Source organism: Gastrolobium bilobum, unplaced genomic scaffold, assembly GCF_033153095.1.
Source record: "Gastrolobium bilobum isolate Gb01-03AN ecotype WA unplaced genomic scaffold, APGP_CSIRO_Gbil_v1 utg54464, whole genome shotgun sequence".
NCBI classification, from domain to species: Eukaryota; Viridiplantae; Streptophyta; class Magnoliopsida; order Fabales; family Fabaceae; genus Gastrolobium; species Gastrolobium bilobum.
Genome location: NW_026896005.1, coordinates 43,488 through 67,674, shown reverse-complemented (window position 1 = coordinate 67,674; position 24,187 = coordinate 43,488). Strand labels below are relative to the sequence as shown.

The following is a 24,187-nucleotide window of genomic DNA, read 5'->3' as shown; positions in this document are numbered from 1 at the left end:
TTATATGCAGTAATATCTTAAACATGAAGTTCATGATTCTTCTATTCCAATATTGGATGCTAAATTATCAAGTTAAAAGGATTTTTAATGGGAAAAGAATTGATGCTTTCCAAACTAAGAAGTAATGAAATAAATCACGAACCAGTGTATAATATAAAGTAAAAATGTAAAAGTAATTTACCAAAAATAAATAAATGTAAAAGTAGTCAAACTTAAGCAACATAACTTATAACTTATTCTTTATGTATAAAAAAAATGAACGCTAGAAATTTCAAGGTTATATCACGATAATTATGTATTTTCTTCAAGTTGGTATTTAAACATCAATTGTAACTAACAAAAAAAAAAAATTTGAGTTCAAAATACTGGTTTTTAATAATTTCTGAAAATTATTTGATATTATGACATAGAGGAATTAACAAAAAAAAAAAACTTGATTTCATTATGTGTGACTTACATTACATATATTTGGTGATCGCACACTTTTATTGACATTTGACAGAAACATAGTAGGTCTGATATAAAGGGTGTCCTACCAAATTATTGATTGAATTGGAGCTTAAAAAACTAACAAATTATTGATTAAATTTAAAAATAAATCTATTACACAAGCAAGCAACATACTCGGGGAAAAAATACTATAAATTTATTAGCCTGCTTTTCTTTTTTTTGGAGTTACCCAACCCTAATTATCTCTTTGAGACGAGTTGACTCCCTCCGGTATCTCCACGAGCTTCGACTCTTTGAGCCGGCTATGGGACTAATCCGAAGTGCGGGGGAACAGTGATGGCTAAAAGTTCAGCCCCTCCTTAAGAAAATTTTTTATTTTATTAATTTGGGATCTTTGTCATTTAATGTAGGACGGTGCCGGTGTTGTACTAAGTTACTAACTAACCAATAACACATACTAAAATTCTAAATTGATGGCTCATACCTTAAGTTGGTGCAATGAAATTAAACAGTGTGAGAAAATTTCATGATTCCATTCTCACTAAATATAATTTTGAAGAAATATATAAAATTTTAATTCTAGATTCACCCTAATTTCAGATTAATTTTATAAATGGCTCAAAGAGTTGAACTCATAAAAATATTGGAAGATCTAATTCCTCTCAAAAACATAATCAGAATCGATTATTAAAAAAATAAAATTTCAAATTGATAGTTGAGCAAGAAATGGCTAGTTTCGTTAATTCACTTGTTAGTTGTTGGCTCTAACTATGAAACAGTGTGCTTAGAAAATTTTCATTTCAAAATTCAAAATGTGTTGCAAAAGAAAAAAAAAAAAACCCAATTTAAAATCTTAAATGCCAAAAAAATTCCCATAAAGGAGTTAACATTTAAAAAAAAAAAGGGTAATACTTCTCTTATGTTGCATAAGAGAAGTATTATCTCATGCTCAAACAATAATTAAGAAAGAGAAAAAAGTTGAAGGTGAGAGAAAAAATTTTTGTGGGACCCATTTGAAAAATATGATTGTAGGAGATAAATTTTTTTTTATGTAAGATAAGAAAAGTAATTCCCTTAAAAAATACATATAACTCCGTATAATTATAGGAAAAATTATTTCTCCGGTCACCGGAAATAAAGTTATCTCCAGTGAGCTCAAAACGACATCATTTTAGATTATAAAATTAAAAAAATATAATGATAAAGACTAATATAACCTGAAATATATTATAATTATAAAAACACCTTAATTTCTGCAACAACGTCGTTTTGAACTCACTGAAAATAACTTTATTTCGAGTGACTCAAGAAATCCTTTATCCATAAGTAATTGTAAAACCTCGTTTTGGAATTGAGCGATTCAACTTCATAATTTATCTAATAATGTAAAATAGTGCTAATTTAAAAAGTTGCATTACTAGTTTTTTAAACACATTAAAGTTTATCATCATTGGTAGATAGTTAAAGCAAATTCTTTGTATTATGATTTATAACATTTTTTTTTCTTTACTTTATTTATTTATTATTATTAATTTATTATGATTCTGATAATTTAAAAGCAAAAGCAAAGGACAGGAAAGCAAAAAAGCTGGTTCTTCTCCACACGCCTTGGATGGTTGGCAAATTATTTTTCATTTTCTCTCTCAACTTTCTCGGAAACCAAACAGACATCCCTTTTTGTCAGAGTCTCTGTTGTTGAGATTGTCTGAATGCTTTCACTCACACCTTCTTCAGTCTTCAAGATCTTCACCTTCTTCTTCTTCTTCTTCTTCTGTTCCGTTATGCTTCTTTCTATCTCAGCTTTAATTTCCACAAGTTGATCAGAGCTTCATCTGCTTAACTGAACAGAGCATGTGCTGAATTTTCTGAGTTTACTGGATCGGTTCAACTGCAATCGGAGAAACTAGGTGCTTTTCTTAAGCTTCATCTTCTTGCTTGTGTCTTTTGTTTTCCTCTGACTGCTTACAGAAAATTGAGAATCGTTATGTTAAGCTTTTGTTTTTTTCTTTTTCTTTCGATTAGCAATTGAAGCATTTGAACTTGCTTTCAAATATGTGGTTTATCTCGTGAAGTTTTAAAAGTAACACATTTCAATTTTCAATAGTTTTTCTCAGCAATCAATGTTTCAGGAAATCGGATGATCTGTTTGTGCAACTGTAGCAGCAATTTTATATTATTTTTTATTTTTTATTTTTGATTTTGATTTTGATTTGATTTGATTTTATTTTTTTAAAGTTTGAAGCATGAAGATGTATTTAACTTTGAGTAACGTTTAAGTATCTCAGATCGGAAGGTTTAGGTTCGGTTAACTTGAAGGTGGTGTTGCTTGGGTCCCTTAGATTAGGCTCAGAGGGAGTGAGGCTTTGTCAGATTGATAATTGTAAGTTTTACAGCTTAGGATGAGGTTGAATGTGTCACTTTAAAGGGAGAAACACAGCACTAGACTGTAGAGTCTGATTTTGAGCTATGGTCCCCTCCATTATGTTTATCTGATTGAGCCACTCAATGGGACCTGTTATAAAGTTTGAGAGGCACTTTTGGTTTAAAACGGAGTACTTTTTTAAAATCTATCTTTTGCCATCGCAATTGTTGTGGTTAACCATTCTTGGTTGTTCTGTGGCATTGCTATTTAAGGGAAAATGTCTCTGACATCCAAGGTCCTGCCTGCTCTCCAGTCTATCAAATCATTGCCTCCTGGGTTCAAGGTTACTGGTAATCCAAACCCTGATCTAATGGAAAACTGTGGAGATGCTAAATTGAGAAGCATTGACTTGATTAAATCAAGTATTCCTGAAAATGATGCTCTAATTGGGGAGGTTTCTGAAGAAGCTCAGGACCATGTGGGTGACATGGGTCTTTTTGATGAGGACTTGGCATATAGCAGAAAAGTTGTATCATTGGAAGACAGGCCATCAATTGCTGATGAGGACTTAGAATCTGTTCCTCTGCCCTTCCCATCAGTTTCGATGTCCTCTAGGGAACGCAGGTGGAGTGATACAACACCTTATGCTTCAAATAAGGTACTTTTTTTTTTTTCAGATTTCAATTTAATCTCATACTGGATCTTGAAAGTGCTTAAGGAAACTTGCATTGGATAAATAACTTGATTTTTCTTAAACAATGCTCAAGAAATAGATTTTTTTCCCAAAATTATTTAATTTAGAGGTTTGAATGTTGAAATTTGTACGGGTTTATTGTGGGTTGTTCATATTTTTTACTATCATTATTTATATAGTCTCTCACAATTACGTTCAGGATTTTCAGAGTACTCATGACTTTAAAGTAGTTTTATCTGTCCTTCTTTAGTATAGATGTATCAAAAAACATGTTGAGGGTTCTTCCAAAGTCATGAGTGTTGACTAGCAGCAATATAGGAAAACCCTACTTATTGAAATTTGATGTGATTTTGTAAAAAAGATGCTTAATACAGGCTGAATAATTTTTTGTATAACAGTATAAGTATTTAAGATGGAGAAACAATGATAGGAAAACATTGGATTCATATGGGTTGGTTCATATTCTTTAGTTTCCAATTTTGGTTTTGAGTGTCAGATTGGGAACATGACCAGAAACAGTTGAACATTGAAACTCCTGAGTCATGATCCTAATCCTGAGCCATGATTTTGATCGTAATCCTGAGTCACAGTCTTGACACTTGAGTCATGATCCTGTTTCTAAATTATGGTCAAAATACATCTAAGACAAAGGCAAGCCTAAAGGAATGAAAGACGGGGCTAGGAATTGTTCTAGGATTCTAGCTGACAACCTAGAATCCATGGGTAAAAAATTACAATGAGTACAAATGTAAATGATGTGGGACTATCGCAGCAGGCTTTTAGCTTTACCAGCAGTAATTAGTTAAGCAAGCCATAGAAAAATTGCACTAGAGAATCCTATATTAGTTGGAAGGTGCATCCATCTGATCAGAATTTATACTATATCCAGTACAAGAAACTTTTCTTTATTCTCCTCTTCCTATGCATTTTTGCTCAAAATTCCAGTTTGCTGGGGCAATAGCCTTAAAAGATAGGGTTTAAATAAAAGAAATATTTATTTGCATTTCAATTTCTTTAGTAAGTTTGGAAACTGTTAGGATGGGGGCTGTGATCTTATTTTTCATCTGCTATCTCTTTAATTTGGCCTTGTTTTTACAGAATAGCCTTATTTGGTGGTTTGAAAATTGAAGTAGAGTCATTATTCAATCTCTTTGATATTTTTGCTTTTTACTGACTCAGTTCCTTACATCAGTCTGCGGACTGCTCAGTGTCTTGGTAAAGAGTAACCTATGTAGATTTAGAGATTCACTACTTTTTATTGTTTGTCGCTATTCTATTGCCAAACAAAAGCATCTATGCCTTTGTTATTTTTCTCTCTTTTTTTCCTTTATTTAATGGTTTTATGTGTGAATTTGTTTTACTGGAGAATGCCATGTAAGCAATTCTTCCAGTGCTTTCATTAATTTTTTTCTTTAAAATTTCAAAACAGGGAGTGTCATGTAAGCAATTCCGGACATTTGTTTTGTGAGCTTGTTTTAGTTATAAATCATTACTAGAAGGTTTAGAATTTGCTATGTCTTTCCCTTACTTCTGAAGTTCACAATTTCAGAAGCTTCAGTCATGGTTTCAACTTCCTAATGGGAATTGGGAGCTGGGGAAGATATTAACGACTTCTGGAACTGAATCAGTCATTTCACTGCCTGATGGAAAGGCAAGCCAAGTTATAATATTTTTCAAGTGTAATGCTCTTCTTTATTGGCTTTATTAACTATGCTATGTTCCCCCCTCCCCCCTCTTTATAGGTTTTGAAAGTGAAAGAAGAAAGTTTGCTACCAGCAAATCCTGATATTCTTGATGGAGTGGATGACCTCATGCAACTTAGTTATTTAAACGAACCGTCAGTTTTATACAATCTGCAATATAGATACAATCAAAATATGATTTATGTAAGTGTTTATGTCTCTTTGAAGTTATTCTCATTATTAGTTGAAAAAGAGATGGTCTTATTGATAAAATTGTGTATTACATCTATACAATTGCTTTCTATTTAAAGAGACTAAATAACCTAATGGGCTAAGCCCAAAGAAGATTCTAGAATGAAAATAAATAAACAAATACTATTATTTACAACACTTCCCCTCAAGCTGAGGAATAGATATTTATCATTCCCATCTTGCTAGTAAGCTCTTGAAACCTTTCTGAGGGAAGTCCCTCCGTAAGGTTAGTAGAAGAGACAAAATGAGAGATAGGGTGTTGGGTACAAGATCTTTTCCCTTTTCTTAAGGCAATAGGTAAGTCATCAGAGGTACTGGGTAAGCTATAAGAAGCAACGGGCAAGTCATTACATGCAACAATATTAGGTTCAGAAATAGGAGAAGTAATAATATTAGAATCAGAAACAAGAGATTCAGGACTTACTAGTGGTTTAGACGATTGAGGTTGCTGGTGAAGTAGTGTGGGCTGCTTTCTCCTTTGATATACCAACTCAGGTGTCACAATCCTCCGTATTTTCGATGTATCAGATGAGTCAGACACAAAAGAATCAGAAACAGGAGGAAGAGGTGTAGGAGAAGGCATGGAAGGTCCAGACTCAAAGATAGAAGGTGATGAATCTACTGAAGAACTGCTCTCCCCCTGAAGATGAAGACTTGGGAAAAAGGACTCAGATTCATGAAATGTGACATCCATTGAGACAAAGAATTTTCAACTAGTAGGATGATAACACTTGTAGCCTTTCTTATCAGAGGCATAACCAAGGAAGATACATTTGAGAGCCCTAGGATCCAACTTACTGCGAAGATGTTTCTGAACGTGGACAAAGACAACTCACCCAAATACTCGTGGCTGAAGACTCTGCATAGAGGGAACAGAGGGAAAGAATGAAGTCATTGAGTGAATAGGACTTACATTGTCAAGGACCCGAGAGGGCAAGCGATTGATTAAGAAAGCTGCAGTAAGAATGGCATCTCCCCAGTAGCATTTGGGTACATGATTCTGAAAAAGTAAGGCACGAGCAACTTCAAGAAGATGACGATTCTTTCTCTCAGCAACTCCATTTTGTTGAGGGGTGTCCACACAAGTAAGTTCATGAATCATGCCCTGATCTTGGATGAATTTGGAAAGACACTGATTGACATATTCGGTACCATTGTCAGACCTTAGTCTTTTAATTCTTTTTCCAAATTGGGTCTCAATCATTTTATAAAATCGAAAGAATATCTGTGGTACCTCAGATTTTTCATGCATTAAATAAACCCAGGTTACACGAGTGCAATCATCAATGAAAGAAACAAACCATTTATTACCAGAAGCATGAGGAACTTTAGAAGGACCCAAAACATCAGAATGAACAAGATCAAAAGGCTCAACACTTTTAATGGTACTAGAAGGAAAAGAGACACGATGGTGTTTAACAAACTAACAAACATCACAATGAAAACACTCAACAGACTTAGACAAAAATAATGATGGAAATAAAGACTTAAGCAAATGAAATGGAGGATGCCCCAAGCATTTATGTTGGAGCCAAATCAAAGAGTCGGCAGTAGACTGAGACTCAGTCAACAAGGTGTGATCTTTAACATACTTTGCAGAAGATTCTGGCACCAGATAGTACAGCCCACCTTGCTCTTTAGCACCCCCAATCGTCTTCCCCGTGGCGAGATCCTGAAAAACGCAGTGAGTAGGGAAGAAAGTTACAGTGCAATTCAAATCTTTGGTAATTTTATGGATAGAAAGAAGATTAGTGGAGAGTTTGGGAACATAAAGAACATCTTGGAGATGTAAGGAAGGCTGTAAATATATGTTACCGGAACCCGCAACTGATGTGTGTGAGCCATCAGCTACAGCTATTGTATGGGTGCCAATAGTAGGGTTATAAGAAAGAAAGGAGTCAGCACAACAAGCCATATGATCAGTAGCACCAAAATCAATAACGAATGTTTAAAATCAGTACAAGAAGAAAGAAAAGAATGAGTAGCGGAGCTCATACCAGTCATAGCCAAAGCACTAGTATTAGATGGCTTACTCAGAGAATTAGTACGAATCTGCTCCAACTCATCTCGGCGAATAAATTCTGATGATGCACCATTTGAACACGTCATAATATTGAGGTGAAAATCACACAAACGCAAATCCAAATGATGTCTGACCGAAGAGAAAAACACAGATCCGGAAAGAGGATACAAAACCAAGTAGAAAAGTTTTTTTTTTTTTGAGTGAACAGTAACCGATGAACAGTGCGCGGTAAACAGTCCCCCGTGAACAGTGCGCGATGAACAGTACCTCCGTGAACAGTTTTTTTTTTTTTAGCTGTTCCGGTCGTCTGATGAAAAAGAAACCTCCGTAGAATGATAGATCTGAGAAAACGGAGTGAAACAGGGGTCCTCACGGTCCAAAAGGTCCCCGAAATTTTTTTTCCGGTGGCGGCGAGAGGCAAATAAGGTTTGATTTTTAAAGGCGGTGATTTGCGGAAGCAAAGCCCTCAGAATCGAGAGCTCTGATACCAAGTTGAAAAAGAGACTAAATAACCTAATGGGCTAAGCCAAAAGAAGATAAAAATAGGGTGAGATGGTCTTATTGATAAAATTGTGTATTACATCTGTACAATTGCTCTCTATATAAAGAGACTAAATAACCTAATGGCTAAGCCCAAAGAAGATTCTAGAATGAAAATAAATAAACAAATACTATTATTTACAACATTATTCCTTATCAAAACTTCTAACATATTTATCTGTATAACTGTGCAATTCAGACTAAAGCAGGGCCTGTTTTGGTTGCTATAAATCCCTTTAAGAAAGTTCCTCTGTATGGTAATGATTATATTGAAGCCTACAAGCGTAAAACAATTGAAAGCCCTCATGTATATGCAATTACAGACACAGCCATCCGAGAAATGATACGAGGTAGCTTTTTATTTCCTTATATGTACATATATGGATGAAGTTTTAGTGGTCAAGACCACTTCCATTTGTTTTAAGCAAGAACTTCTTACTCTAACTCTTGTTTTGTTTTCCAGATGAAGTTAATCAATCTATAATAATAAGGTCAGTAATATTTTGTTAAATTTTTCTTTTATGAGCTGCTAGTCATGACAACCCGTTCTTAATTTCTTTTCTATAAGCTGCTTTAATTTAAATTTTATTTTAACTGCAGATTGTTCAAAGATTGTATGAATACTGATGTTAAAGTTTTACTCAATTTATTAATTTTTTAAATTGCGATGTCATGATTATTGATTTTATTCTTGTTTACACTTCTTTTCTGGAGAATCAGCTAAACATTTTCATTTTTAAAGGGCTACACAGAATCTCAGATTGGTCATTTCACCTTGAAATTATTCTGGATCAAGTAAGGGAATAAGCCTACTAATTTGTAGGGAAAATTATGAAAAAGGAATTTTTGGTAAAAATATTTTCAACAATTTAACAACAATTAACTACTCAATCAGTTAGCAATATTCAAAGAGTGGTTAATGACTAACCACTTGAGTGGTTAATTGTTTGAACTCCATTTTTGTAATTTCATTTTTCCTAACAATTTATTTGTCCATATTAAGTAGTATTTTAGTTTACCTGTAGAAAGAAATATACTCCCCCATAACCTCCCACCCCCTGAGAAAAAGAGTGAATAGAACCTTGTATAATCCCTAAGTACTCATAGATTGAATTTTGTATTTATGGCATTTTATTTTTGTTTTATTTTCTTCTGAGTTTCAAGTGCCTAGATGCATGTATTTGGTTTGGTTTTGACCTTTCAATGGCTGAATTACAGAATTTTTCTGTAGTATACTAGACCCACTCTTTATGGTCTGTTAATTGGGGCGTTCCTTGCTTAAATTCTTCAGTTTTTTTCCTTCCATTTATAGTTGCTGATGTTTTAACTTTCGTGTAATGGAGGAACTTTTCCTATGTACTTAAATGACCTTCTCATCTTCCCATCTTGGCTTAACGTTTAGAATTAGATGGACATAAAACTTCTTCATGCTGTCTGCAGATTTTGTCATTAAAGTCAAGCTCTTCTTGATTTTCATTAACCTTGTGTGCCCCTTTATTGTTTATTGTATCTGAATTGGGACCTATAGTATTAATTATCATCTACATATTCAGTGGTGAGAGTGGAGCAGGGAAGACAGAGACAGCAAAGATAGCAATGCAATACTTGGCTGCCCTTGGTGGTGGAAGTGGAATAGAGTGTGAGATATTAAAGACTAATCCAATACTAGAAGCCTTTGGTAATGCAAAAACATTGAGAAATGACAACTCAAGTCGTTTTGTAAGATTCCTGCCTCATCATATTAATCACATTATTCTTTAAGGTTACATTCTTGTGGGTTTCAAGTTGTGATACTCTTTATTTTAAGCTGTCATCTTATATTCTTTTAAAGCTGAAAGTTCTCTTAATTTTGCTGAATGTGTGACAGGGAAAGCTCATTGAGATTCACTTCAGTGAAACTGGAAAAATCTCTGGTGCTAATATTCAAACATGTAAGTTTTCTGCTGGCTGAAACCATGTGTCTTTGCTCCTAAGTTTCTGACTAACTATAATGTTAAATGTTTGCATCTATGTGTTGAATCTATGTGATGCTCCTGGAATGACCATAAACAGTTTTGCTGGAAAAGGTAATTATTCATTCTTCTGAGCTAATTTTATTTTCTACATTATGTTCATATTACATTAGTAAACACTAATTTTATCTGGTATTTGAGCAGTCCAGAGTAGTCCAATGCAATGAAGGGGAAAGATCGTATCATATATTTTATCAGCTATGTGCTGGTGCATCACCATCTCTCAGAGGTAATAACTAGCTTGTAGCCTACTGTTTCACTTCTACTAATATATTTGTTGCATATTGTGGATAATTGTTGTCTCTATATTGTCAATGGAAAAATCACAAATTCTTTTGGGGCAGTTGCAAATAGCTTCTATGAACTGAAAATCTACCAATTGAACCCACAAACAACGGGGGACGTTAGAATAGGTGTCTCCACTGTTATTCTGTCATGTGACTGTTGACGACTAATGACTTGTCATCACATGCTTTCCATATGATAAAATTGAATAAACAATTGGGATACTTTTGATTTATCTTTCATGAGATATACCCAAGTTACTTGAGTGCAATCATTAATAAACAAAACAAACCAGTTGTAACCAGAAATATTTGAGAGGGATGCAGGATCCCAAACATCAAAATGAATAAGGGCAAAAGGTTCAACACACTTAGTGGAACTAGGAGAATATTTTGCATGATGGTGTTTAGCAAATTCATCAACATCACAATGAAAAGATTCGTCAGACTCTTTCATAAAGAGAGGGAAACATAGACTCAAGTAAAGTAAAAGGAGGATGTTGAAGACGTTTGTGTTGGATCCAAATTTGACAAGCTTTAGACTCTGAACTAGATTGATGACAGTAGGGTAGTAACTTCTGACCTGCATCACTTTTAAGTTTGCAGATTGAGATGGTATAACTATCCCTGTTCCTTAGCAACTCCAATCATCTTTCCCGTGGCAAGATCGTAAAACACACCATGAGAACAAAAAGAAGTTATTGCACAATTTTGGTCTTTGGTAGCTTAGGAATAGAAATAAGATTATTGTTAAGATTGGGAACATGAAGCACATTGATTAAATATGAGGAAAATTGAGCTCAATATTACCACAACCTGTAACTTATGTATGAGATCCATTAGTGAATGCTGTGTGATGTATACCAGATAAGGGTTGATAGGACAAAAAATTGTGGAGAATGGAAGGTCCTATGATCAGTAGCTTAGAAATGGTACTAGAGGCATTAAAGGATTGAGAACATAAGTTTTTACCAAATCACAACCAAATAACAAGAGCCAAAAGGTTTACTAAGAGGGTCAATGAGAGTGTGGCAGGTGCTTCAGCTTATCCTTACTAATGACTGGAATTTCATCTCCCACCTTTGGGGCCTCCCTTTAGTCATACCTTCCAAAAGTGAGCAATTGTAATTAAGAAATGTTTTAGGGCTTTCTGTTTGGGAGAAAGACCGGCGAGTTGATGTCAATACGGCAAGGGGAGGCCAGATCTGGATAAAGGAGCCAGAGACAAGCAGAACGGCGGTAGGCAGAACAGTGGCCAAATGTGCTGCCACACACTTCCAGAAGAAGAGGTGTGTGGCCTCATGCACAAGAAGTTGTATTGTGTGGAGTTGCTTGAGGGCAAAGAGGTGGTGATCAGCAATGGCAGCGGTGGTTTGAGTTGTTGGGAAGGGTTTGAGCGCGATGAAGGTGCAAAATGAAAGGTCAAGCTAACCGCAATGAAGACAACAACTCAATGAAGGCAGACTAGGCTTTTTTATTGAAGCTAGATTGGGAGCTCTAATATCAACCTCAATGGAAAAATATTGCACATTATTTTTCTGAATAATACTGTACATGGGTTTATTTTAATATATAGACCTAATTAAATATTTAATTGCATAAAATAATGACATATCTATTGTAAAAGAATATTTTATAATAAATATAATAAATTACAGAGAATATTATTTGATATAGAATGCGAGACTGATGTGGAGTATTACAACATCATATATATCATAATATTTTCCTTATTTAATTAGAATTAGGAGTCTTCTATTAATATAAATAAAGCTTAGTATTTGTCTTTTATAACACATCATTACACACCATATATCAATATTATATTCTATTATTCAGAGTTTGTTCTCTATTTTCTTCCTTATATACTTAAATCCCTATAATTTTAACATGTAGTTTTAGTAGATGCCTGTTACAACATTTTATAATCAATTCTTTTACAATCTAACCCAAACAGGTACCTAGTTCCGTATTACTCAATTCAATAATCAATTAGGGTTTTAGGCACAAACAGTATGGGTCTGAACCAACAAAGGACCTTTGACTTTAATTCTTGTTAGTTAGGAGAATACTGATAACATACACAAATTAAGGTGAATACTTGGAAATTAGAACATAACCTCACATAAGTTATATATGTCTTGTCTGTAACATTTAATGTTTTATATTCTTGTTTATTTAACTTTATATTTCATTGTTTGTTTGATCTTTGATATTTTCAGGGAAGCTAAACTTACAAAATGCAGAAGACTATAAATATCTGAGGCAAAGCAATTGTTATTCAGTTACTGGTGTTAATGACGCAGAAGAATTTTGCGCAGTCATGGTAAACTATTTTATGTCGTTCAAAGATGATCTGCCTCCGTATAGGCTTAAATGTTACCTCTGCTTTGATCGACTGATTGATTTTGAAATGATAGTTTGACAAAAATGCGAACTTTATCATAATTTTACCAATTTCCAGGAAGCTCTTGATGTTGTCCACATTAGTAAAGAAGACCAGGAGAATGCATTTGCAATGCTTGCTGCAGTGTTATGGTTAGGAAACATATCATTTACTGTGATTGATAATGAAAATCATGTTCAAGCTGTAGAAGATGAGGGTAAGAATTTTCCAGAACCTTTACTGAATGCATGCACATTATATTATTTTTGGGGTATGATAGTTTGCAGATTACAACGGTATAACCTGTTTTGGCATTAGAAACTCTGGATTCTATGTTGTAATGTACTGCATGCAAATTTATGTCTAATATGTCATTACGTGCCTAAACTCATTCAAATAAGCATACCAATAATTGTGAATTGAATTTTCAGGGACCAGCTTTCCTAACAACTTAAGCTGATAGGTGTAGGCTCATGAATGACTTTATATGTAACCAAAAGAAATATTTGGAATTTATAACTACTGTTAACCTACTCATCCCACATTTTAAGCATTCATAGCTGATCACTTTAACATGTAGAGATAGAAATAATATAAAAAAGTGGGATAAAAAGAGATGAGAAGTGGGGATAACAATAACAGCAAAGCCTTGTCCTACTAGGTGGGTTTGAGTGAATGAATTAATCAACGTCATTGAGCTTTATTGAATACCAAATTTTCAATAAAACCAGTTTGAGGACGGTTTTGTTTTAATGGTTTTTCTTTGCTTAGGTCTTCCTCTACCCCTTTATTTGGACTATCCTCCATTTGATTCATTTTTCTCACCAGAGTCCATTTGTTTCCCTCTTCCTCCTTTTATGTGTATTTTTCACCTTTGTGGAATTGGTAGAAGGCTGTATAGAGGGGATTTATGTCTATGAATATTAGAAATACAAGGCGTATATAAAACCACTCCCCTTCAAACCCCGACTAGTGAAGGTAGGTGTGCGTAATCTTTGTATGCAGCTTTACCCTTGCATATTTGCATAGAGACTATTTTCCAGATTCGAACTTGTGACCTTTTAGTTACAAATGAGTAACTTTATCAATGCTCTAAGCTCGCAAATACAAGCGGAATATGTTTGGTGAAAAATCAAAGTAGGGAAGGTATTTGTAGTAATTTCCAAAGGTAGAAGGGAAGTCATTGTAATTGCATGAAAACCTCAAGGGTGATCAACTAATCTACTAAAGAAATACTTGTGTTGTGTGTTCTAGGAAATTGTACAAATCTTCTCTCTTATGCTATACTTTAGGTTTGGGATGTTATTTGAAGAACACTTAGCTTCATTCAACATATCCTGCATTGGAATTACTTTGGCATTTTGGATTGATATATAATTTTTCTGGTAACTTAGAAGGAGAGGATTTTGTAGTTTATTTAATTGATGTTAGAATATGCCCAAAACATCTCATAATTGCATTGATTGATTTCGTTGTTACATATTAGATACGAAAGTATTCATGAACCATCACTTTACAACGTATGTTTTTATGAGAATTGGTCCTTGAAATGGTATTTGTCATTAACCAACTCTCCTGAGTGACAACACATGAATGATTTTATATTAGATCTCTAGTATGTCCCCTTATGCAAGAGATCTTTGGGCTTGAAACGTAGATAATGCACAAGCCCACCTATCTTGTGCTCAAATTTAACTTTTTATTAGAAAAATGGGGACAACAATGATTGAACTCTAGACCACTTGGTCATCGAGGCTTTGATACCATTTTATGAACCAATTATCCCTAAAGCTTAAAGCTGTTAAGTGAGTGACAAATGAATTAGAACTGAATGTTTCATTCATATATTCAAATGGAATGAGATTTTACAATATATAACAAAGGAAAAAAAGGTAAAAAAGGAAACAACAAAAGCTACATGGGCTAAGGCCCATTACACTAAGTTACAAGAAATTCCCACAGATTTAATATTATATCTCTTACAGTATTAAAGCCTCTATGACCCAGTGGTTTTTTGAATAAAAATTGAATTTCAACATGAGGTAAGGTGAGTTTTTGCATTGCCCATGCTTGGAGCCCAAAGAATTCTTGTGTTGGATATAAAAATCATTCATAAGGTTTCACTTAATAGCTTAAACTTTGAGTACATTTCGCGATTGACATAAGCTCGTGACAAATGAACACATTAAAAAGAAAATATCATAAAGATAAAGTACACTCCATATCATTCTGATATAATTGCATATCATTATGATATCACTACACACTATTTCTGATATCTTTTTATTTAGATTCTCTATTCTTTCTTGTCTTTCTTCCCTATCTAAATCATATATTTCAACATAGTATATCAAAGCCTTTATAATCAAGTGGTTTTGGACCCATACATTGTCAATTTCTCAAGCCCAAAAGGTTTGTGCGAGGGAGTGTAAAGAACCAATTCAACCCAAAAGCTTAAGCTGTTAGGTGAGGGTCTTTTTAATAGTTTATATTATACTCTAACACGCCCCTTCACAAGAGAGCCCATTGGGCTTGAAAGATGGATGATGCATCAGACCAAGCCGACCTGTGCTAAGAAATTCCACAAAGAAAATGGGGGGCGGTGAGGATCGAACTCGGGACACTCTGAACCATATAAAGAACCAATTCAACCCAAAAGCTTAAGTTGTTAGGTGAGGGCCTCTTTAATAGTTTATATTATACTCTAACAGGGAGCATGTTGGATATAAATTATCAAACAATTCATGAGCCTTTACCTAATAACTTAATATTTTAGGAGAGGTGGTCCTTCACAGACTTGTCATTTAAGTTTTTTTTGTAGTAACTATGATTTGTTTTGATTTTCATCTGACAACTGTAAATTGCATATGGTGTATGATACCTAAATTTCTGTGCATAGATTTTGAACAGATTTTAGATGCTTTCTTGTGTTTCAAGTTATTCAATACCTCACTTAAAATTATTCCTTTTCTGACTTCTTAAAGGTCTGTCCCACGTTGCCAAATTGATTGGCTGTGACATTGAAGATCTCAAGTTGACTCTATCAACCCGCAAAATGAAAGTTGGTAAAGATAATATTGTCCAAAAGTTGACACTATCACAGGTAAATGACACTACTGTTTTAAAAGTTTACTTTTGCCTAAAGTTATGGATGGAAAGATTGCAACTTCCTAGTTACTAGGCTGGAATATCTTGGGAACATGAATGTGTATGGTGTTCCTCAATGAGCATATGCCAATTTGTTTAATTTCTTATTCGAAAGAAAAGGAAATAAAAAGTTCATTGGTCATGAACCTAGTCTTGTTTTAATTTTCTTCTTAGGAGTTCCGTTAAACATTTGAATGTGAACGATTCATGCATATATGGGCGCATTACTCCTGTTGTGAGGAAAGGAGGCCCATTCGATACATCTGAAAGATCATGTTTAGGGTCTTGGTATGACGATTGCTTCTGTGCATTTGTACTACATTGTGAAATTGAGTGTGATTTTATTCTAAAATCCCTGTATAACAGTATAAGTAGGCACCTTGAATGATTTTGAAACAACAGTTTATACTTATCAAAAGAAAAGGAAAAAGATTTTTTGGGGAGGGGGGTTAGGAGGCGTACGTTCTATGTCAAAACATCGTGCAAGTAGTGCTGAACATATAGATAGGCTTGGACCTCCGTAGATTTGTAAGATGCATGATGGCATGACATCATAATGACAGACTTTATCTTTCTCAATAGCTTAAATATTACTTTCTTTTGTCTTGTAGGCAATTGATGCAAGAGATGCTTTGGCAAAGTCAATATATGCAAGCCTGTTCGATTGGTTGGTTGAACAAATAAATAAATCACTTGCTGTTGGCAAAAGACGTACTGGCAGATCAATCAGTATTCTTGATATCTACGGCTTTGAATCATTTAATGTATGTTTACGTTCAACTTCAACCTTACCTCCCTCTTTCTTTAGATTTATCTCACCATCCTTATCAATTTTAAAATATTTTGGATTTATTGATGCTATGCATTTTATTTCTGCAGAGGAACAGTTTTGAGCAGTTCTGCATAAATTATGCAAATGAGAGATTACAGCAACACTTCAATCGTCATTTATTCAAGTTAGAACAGGAGGTATGTACCCCACAGAAACTGCATACTTAAACTAGTATTGAATGCCTTCATATCTTAAACGAAAGAAAATATTGAATACCTACCTCTAAAAGCTAAACATCTGCTTATACTGTTGATTGTTTTCAGGAATATATACAAGATGGCATTGACTGGACTAAAGTTGAATTTGAAGACAACCAAGACTGCCTTAATCTTTTTGAGAAGGTGCATAATTTGTTTATTCCCCAACCCCTCTTCTGCTCAATCTTTAGTGTGCTTGCAATAGGAACCAGACCAGAAACTAGTAGAAAACAGAAAGAGATGAACATGTATCATTTATTGAGTGTCACTCTTCTCCTTAATTCTGAAATCTGAATCAAGGTGATTGCAGAATCAAGATAGAAGATGGAAAAGTATGAATACTGGGAATTAACTCTCCCAACCCTAGGAAATTCGAGAGTATTGGCTTTCCCCCCAAACATTCCCAAAACAAAAACCGAACTCCATTACTTCCCTCCTATTATTTGTATCCTGTTATTTCTCTTTCTAACCAACAAAACGAACTAAATTTTTCGGGCCTGCTGACAGCTTGTTAATTGAATGGTTGCAATGGGAAAATGTTAGCTAATCTAAGCTTTAGTCGGCTATGGAGTGCTTATATATTCAATTTGATTTTTTATCATCATGTGATGTCTTGCATCTGCACCTGCAGTGTAAAAGAAACACAACTTTGGATTTTCAAAACGAAAGTATATTATCCTTTTTATTTTTTAGATAGGTTTTAATAAGCGCATTTAATCCGATACTTGATCGAATATTCTGACATACCAAACTAATGAACTGTGTTGACTGGTACATTTATGGCAAACTGGCAATTTAGCATTATTTTATGTGAATGTCAGTGTCTAGCAATATATAGATAGGTCCTATTTAAATAAAGAGTAGTACAACTATACAGCTGCAGTACTGTTACATAAGACTAATATATTATATATATATATATATATATATATATTATATATATATATTATATATAATATTATATATATCTATAAAGAAGGATAAGGAATAATACTTAAAATAAAAAGAAAAAGAAAAAAGCAGACGGAAGATAACAAAAGATATCAATGTATCAAAGCTACCCAATCCCTCAACATATGTGAGGGACATACCTTTAGAAAGACCATACCATGTGCTTTACACCATGTGCCTACTAACTCGTAGCATGCCATTGGTATAAACTTTATAAAGCACAGCTGTCCCAATAAAAGACTTAACTTTAGAGGGAGCTTTGGACTTCCAAAGGGGTTTACTTTCTAAAGCACCTGTGAATGGGACTGTCAAAGGTGGAGAGTGTGCTAATCTATCGGGACTGATTTCTGTTAGTGCACTTTTTCTTGATTGAAATTCTTTAATTACAAACTTAAACTGTATTACTACCCGTTTAATTTGTGATGCTTTGACAGTAATGATTTCTCCTTTTATCCCTGACATTAGGTACCGACCTATTGGTGAACTGTAAATAGATGAAGTTTGTTGTGGCAGCTACACTTTTATATTTTGCTGTGGAAATTCAGACAGTTTTGATTAGAAATTAGAAATTTTGGTGTCCTAAACTTGACTTCTGATATTTTTGCAGAGGCCACTGGGATTATTATCCCTATTAGATGAAGAGTCCACTTTCCCAAATGGCACGGATTTAACATTTGCTAACAAGCTGAAACAGCATTTGAATTCTAATTTATGTTTCAAAGGAGAAAGGGACCAAGCCTTTACTGTGTGTCATTATGCTGGGGAGGTATTTATCTGATCATTTTCATATAACTATATTGGTTCTATCACTGTCCAAATTTATTGAAAATTGCCATAAGATTTAAAATCTGTCGCTATGATTTACATTACAAAAGGCATTCAATTTGAACTTCTGTTGTGACCTCTATGATGTGATACAACTGGGTTTTACGGGGCATGTAAGTAGCGAGACACTATTCCACCAGATTCGAGTCCACATATTAGGGAACCATAATTTTGGTTGAAATTTCATATGCAATAATTTTGAACTCCCAAAATTTGATTGAAATTTCAAAAGCAGAGAGTCACTTATTTCTTATTAATTTAATTGCTTATCCTACCTGACTGTTTGATAGTTCTACTTGTTCCTCCCCTCAGGTCTCCTATGATACAACTGGGTTTCTGGAGAAGAACAGGGACCTATTGCACTTGGATTCCATCCAACTTCTATCCTCATCCACATGTCATCTTCCTCAAATATTTGCATCTCATATGCTTACTCTGTCTGATAAGCCGGTAGTTGGTCCGTTACACAAGTCAGGTGGGGCAGATTCCCAAAAGCTAAGTGTTGCAACAAAATTCAAGGTACATGTGCTTAATTATAAAGTGATCCCAACCTTCTTTCTAATCAACCTATATGCTAGATTTTCTGTTATGCTGTTGATGGTATTTATCTTGATCAAACCATGTGAAATATTGCACTTACTGCTGGAAAATAAACTGTCTCATCTAAATATCAATGGACCTACTCATGATATGGCCTATCAAGTATCAACCAAGATACTTCAAATTAGTTCTTTTAATTGCTACAAATAATTAATTCATGTTACATGTTTTACTGAATGAATATTGCTTGTAACTTGGTTTAGGTTATCAGGAGTAGGATGGGGAACAGATACCAATATTGTAATTTCGTAGGACTGAAAATGTAAGTAGTGGTAGGCAATGTTATTAAAACGTAGAGTCTACGTAGAAACGGTACGGGTGAGCAGAAACGTAAAAACGTAAAACGTAAACAGAACGTAAGAGTTTACTACGTACCAAAAAATATATATATCCAACATATATAAAACTAAAACACACCAATACATAAGTCATCACAAATTTAAGTCTAAACACCAAAGGAAATAAAAATTAAGTTCAAGCTCAGTCATCATAATACATATTAAAATCAAAACACCTAGGTAATAAAATTATAAAAGAGATTTTTTTTCCTCCTTATTTTGCGTTTATTGTGCTTTGATGATTTGGGATTTACTTGTATGCAATTGAGGGTATTTTAGCTGTTTGATCCATTTTTAGGTTCTGGATTTAAGGTACTTCACTGGAATTTTTGATTGATACTTTGATTTTGGAGCACTTTTTTTTGTTGTTGTCTTTATTGCATAGTTTGACCTGTTTATTGTTCTGCTTTTCCATTTTGTTACTGGGCCTCTTTCAAACAATCAAGGCCCAACCTCAATCCCCTTTTCTTCCAAACGAAAAGAAAAAAACTCGAATTTACCATTTGTCGCTCATCCACCACCACAAAACCCAATCGGAAGCACTCAAACCCTAAATATGTTAAACCCCTCACTTTACTCACTCCACTAATCCATCAATGGCGTCGCAAATCGCGATCTTGTATCGAACTCGCTCTCTTCTCACCAAAACCACCTCCATCAAAACAATCACCACATTCCCATTCCTCTCTCAGGAACCTCAAGTGGCAGAGGCCTTCAAACCCGTCTCTCCCTCTGCCGCCACATCACTCCCTCTGAACCCATCCTCCAGTAATATGTAATTTTTTTCCAATACTGAGTCAACTCGGTAAACTCGTCGAGTCAACCGAGTTTACCGAGTCAACTCGGCGTTTCTACACATATCCGTTCCTACCATCGTTCCAATCAAAAACATAGAAACAGACATTTCTACATTTTGAAACGACGTTTTAACAACACTGGTGGTGGGCTATAGGGTAAAATTTCCAATATATCAAACCATGCACTATATGAAAGTGATAAGAACCTTGAGATGCATCACCCCAAAAGCTAGCTCAAAGTGTGGGAGTGTCCAAGGCCTTATAAACCTCACGTTAGTTGTCTATACAACCAATGTGGGACTTCAAATCCCATACCTTGCAAATGGGTCATAACATTCCACCACGCTCCATAGCCTCGGCGCCCACGCAGGCTGGCTTTGCGCTAGTCTTTTACTAGCCCCGGGCAAACATTACAATGTCAACGTCACCATCTGCGCCACTTTATTGCAACCGGGAGACATAGTGAAAAACTTTGATACCATTTGATAAGAACCTTGGATTGCACCACCCCAAAAGCTAGCTCAAAGGGTGTGGGTGTCGAAGGCCTTATAAACCCCACATTAGTTGCCCATACAACTAATGTGGGACTTCAAGTCCCATACCTTGCAAATGGTTTCTAACAGGATCCTAACAGAAAGCTAGATAAATTATAAACTTTTCCCTCTACTAAAATCAACTTAAATATTCAGTTTTTTATAGGTGGAGATATTTATCTGACTTTAGTTGCCATAAAAAATTATTTCCTCTGTTGGCATGCAGGGTCAATTGTTCCAACTGATGCAACGATTAGAGAGCACTACTCCACATTTTATTCGCTGCATTAAGCCCAATAATCTCCAATCGCCTGAATCATATGAGCAAGGGCTTGTACTGCAACAGCTAAGATGCTGTGGGGTCCTGGAAGTAGTTCGAATATCGAGATCAGGCTTTCCAACAAGAATGTCTCACCAAAAGTTTGCCAGAAGGTATAATAACAGGAAACTGATGATTCATATCCTCTCAACTACTACCACCACCCGCACCCCCTCTTCCTTGGTGTTTTTATGTGTTTAACCTTTTTCTTATTGGCTTGGTTGTGGTGAATCAGATATGGTTTTCTTCTGCTTGATAATGTTGCATCTCAGGATCCACTTAGTGTTTCAGTTGCAATTCTTCATCAGTTTAAAATTTTGCATGAGATGTATCAAGTTGGATACACCAAGTTATTTTTCCGAACAGGGCAGGTAATATGCTTATTATTTGAATTTTTAAACAAAATATCTTTGATTATCTCCATGTACTTTTTAACCATTGTATTCTGTGTTTCACTTAAGTATGGTATAGGAAAGAAATCTAGTATCAACAAATGTACCGATGAAGAATAAGATTAATATTTTAGGGTTATAATTTCCAGATTATGTTTTGCATATTAAACTAAGAAATTTTCAACTATAGTGATTTCTTTTTGTATAAGAATTTCTAGTTTATAGTTCTATTTATATCTAATATTGGTTTCCTTTACGAAAGGTGTAGGAGCATGAATTTTTTCTAATATATTCCAATTTATGCTGCTTTGACCACATCGCAGATTGGTGTGCTTGAAGATACTAGAAATCGTACCCTCCATGGCATTTTACGTGTCCAAAGTTGCTTCAGGGGTCACAAAGCTCGTTGTTCTCTCAAGGAGTTTCGGGGAGGAATCACTACTCTGCAGTCATGTATTTCCTTTTTTACAACCTCATTCTTTCAGCCTGTCATATTGTCTGAAGAAAAGTACAACATAATGCAAACATCTTTTTATTCATGCAGTTATTAGGGGAGACAAAACCAGAAAGGCATATGCAGCTTTACTTCGGAGACATAGAGCTGCTGTTATTATACAGAAGCGGATAAAAGCAGTACTTGCAAGAAATAGAATGAGGACTATTAGTGATGCTGCAATTGTCATACAATCAGGTTAAGAGTTTATATTTTATACATGCTGAGATATGTGTTGCCAATTTTTATTGTTTGGATGTTTGATTTAGAGCTTATAAAGGCTGTACACCTTTTTATTTATTTTTAAAAAAAACAGATGATTGGCTCTCATTTCTTTATCTTCTTTAAACAGATGAAATCAAAATTCTACTTAAAAGTATGCAAGATGATGATCACAAGTTAGCATAGGTGTTGCACCAAGTGTTTTGCATTCCAAATTCCTAATTTTTATTGTAGGAATGCAGTACAGGATAATTATACATTAAAAATGCTATATTTGTTGGAATGTTGACAGCTAGCTGTCTTTTCGATGGTATTGTTGGTAAATTTTATTTGAGCTACTTTTTGCAGTTATTCGTGGTTGGTTGGTCAGAAGATGCTCAGGAGACATTGGATTTTTGAAATCCAGAGACTTGAAGGTATTATTTTCCCAAAATTCAGAAACTATAATATCTGGCCTCCTTTTATTTTTTATGCACAAGCAAAGTTCTTATGTTCTGCTTGTTAAGCTCCATCTTTGTGATACTTACAAACATGAACTCCAAAACAGATGAAAGAGTCAGATGAGGTTCTGGTTAAGTCATCTTTCCTGGCTGAATTACAGCGCCGGGTACTTAGGGCTGAAGCTGCCTTGAGAGAGAAAGAAGAGGAAAATGACATCCTTCACCAACGTCTGCAACAATACGAGAGCAGATGGTCTGAGTATGAATTGAAGATGAAATCCATGGAAGAAGTGTGGCAGAAACAAATGAGATCCCTACAATCTAGCCTCTCCATTGCAAAGAAGAGCCTTGCTATTGATGACTCTGAAAGAAATTCAGATGCATCTGTTAATGCAAGTGACGAGCGGGATTACAGCTGGGATGTAGGAAGTAATCACAAGCGCCAAGAAAGCAATGGGACAAGATCAACGAGTGCTGGTTTGAATGTTATAAGTCGGCTGGCTGAAGAATTCGAGCAGAGGAGTCAAGTATTTGGTGATGATGCCAAGTTCTTGGTTGAGGTAAAATCTGGTCAAGTAGAAGCAAGTATGAACCCAGATCAAGAGCTTCGAAGGTTAAAACAGATGTTTGAAGCTTGGAAAAAGGATTATGGGGCAAGACTGCGTGAAACAAAGGTCATTATAAATAAACTTGGAAGTGAAGATGGTGCACTTGAGAAAGTAAAGAAAAAGTGGTGGGGAAGAAGGAACAGTACAAGGATGAATTGATTTTTTTATATATTATTTTTTTGGGTTCGGCTTTGGTCTATGCACTGTTTCAAGAGCATTGCCAACTATATATCCGAAAATGAGGAAAATACAATAGGAAAGGTAAAAATAGGAGTGGTAGGAAGAGTCCAAGGATAAATGAATTATTTATACTTTAGCTGGGTTAGTTGTTGCTAGCCACCATTATTAGAACTTTCTGTATGAGTTGTGAAGTGAGACGGATACTACAAACCTTTGTCATTCATGTATATTACGCCCATGTCTTTTCTGGAATGTGAATTTTATATCAAATATGTTATGGAGGTCCAAAAATGTAACACCTAGCACGCAACCCGGGCTTGCAAAAGTCATTGTAAAAGACTGATATTTATAGAAATTTAAAAATTGATAGTCTTGTGAATGTTATGAGATTCGATTGTTAGCTGAACTGATTGAATAATTATCTATTTTATTTGATGCATTATTAAAGTAAATAAATAGACTACAACTGTGACAAGGAGTGGATTAAAAACTTGTCCTATTTTGAGCTTCATTTGGGATTTGTATGTTTTCTTGTCTGGTCCAACATGTGTCTGAGCTCTGATTTGTTGGTAACAAAAAAGTGATAAGGTATCGGTAAATGCACTCTTGATGATTAAGTTTGTATCGA

The 24,187-nt window shown here is 34.7% G+C and overlaps 1 protein-coding gene across 2 annotated transcripts; it reads left to right on the top strand.

Moving 5' to 3' along the window:
• The first annotated feature begins 2,958 nt into the window (after positions 1-2,958).
• LOC133297249 (myosin-1-like) lies at positions 2,959-23,893 on the top strand. 2 transcript variants are annotated; one of them, XM_061496363.1, is made up of 24 exons: positions 2,959-3,470; positions 5,003-5,005; positions 5,056-5,157; positions 5,249-5,392; positions 8,203-8,353; positions 8,467-8,494; positions 9,557-9,722; positions 9,871-9,934; positions 10,056-10,069; positions 10,160-10,244; positions 12,522-12,625; positions 12,764-12,902; positions 15,670-15,788; positions 16,444-16,596; positions 16,712-16,801; positions 16,928-17,005; positions 18,420-18,578; positions 18,950-19,156; positions 21,132-21,337; positions 21,460-21,595; positions 21,940-22,069; positions 22,161-22,307; positions 22,680-22,747; positions 22,879-23,893. In XM_061496363.1, exons 1-24 carry the CDS (start codon positions 3,090-3,092, stop codon positions 23,536-23,538), a joined length of 3,534 nt encoding a protein of 1,177 aa, XP_061352347.1. In that variant the 5' UTR covers positions 2,959-3,089; the 3' UTR covers positions 23,539-23,893. The 2 variants fall into 2 exon arrangements, with proteins under 2 accessions (XP_061352347.1, XP_061352348.1); XM_061496364.1 differs by lacking the exon at positions 5,003-5,005 and having other exon boundaries at positions 2,960-3,470.
• Positions 23,894-24,187: the final 294 nt, after the last annotated feature.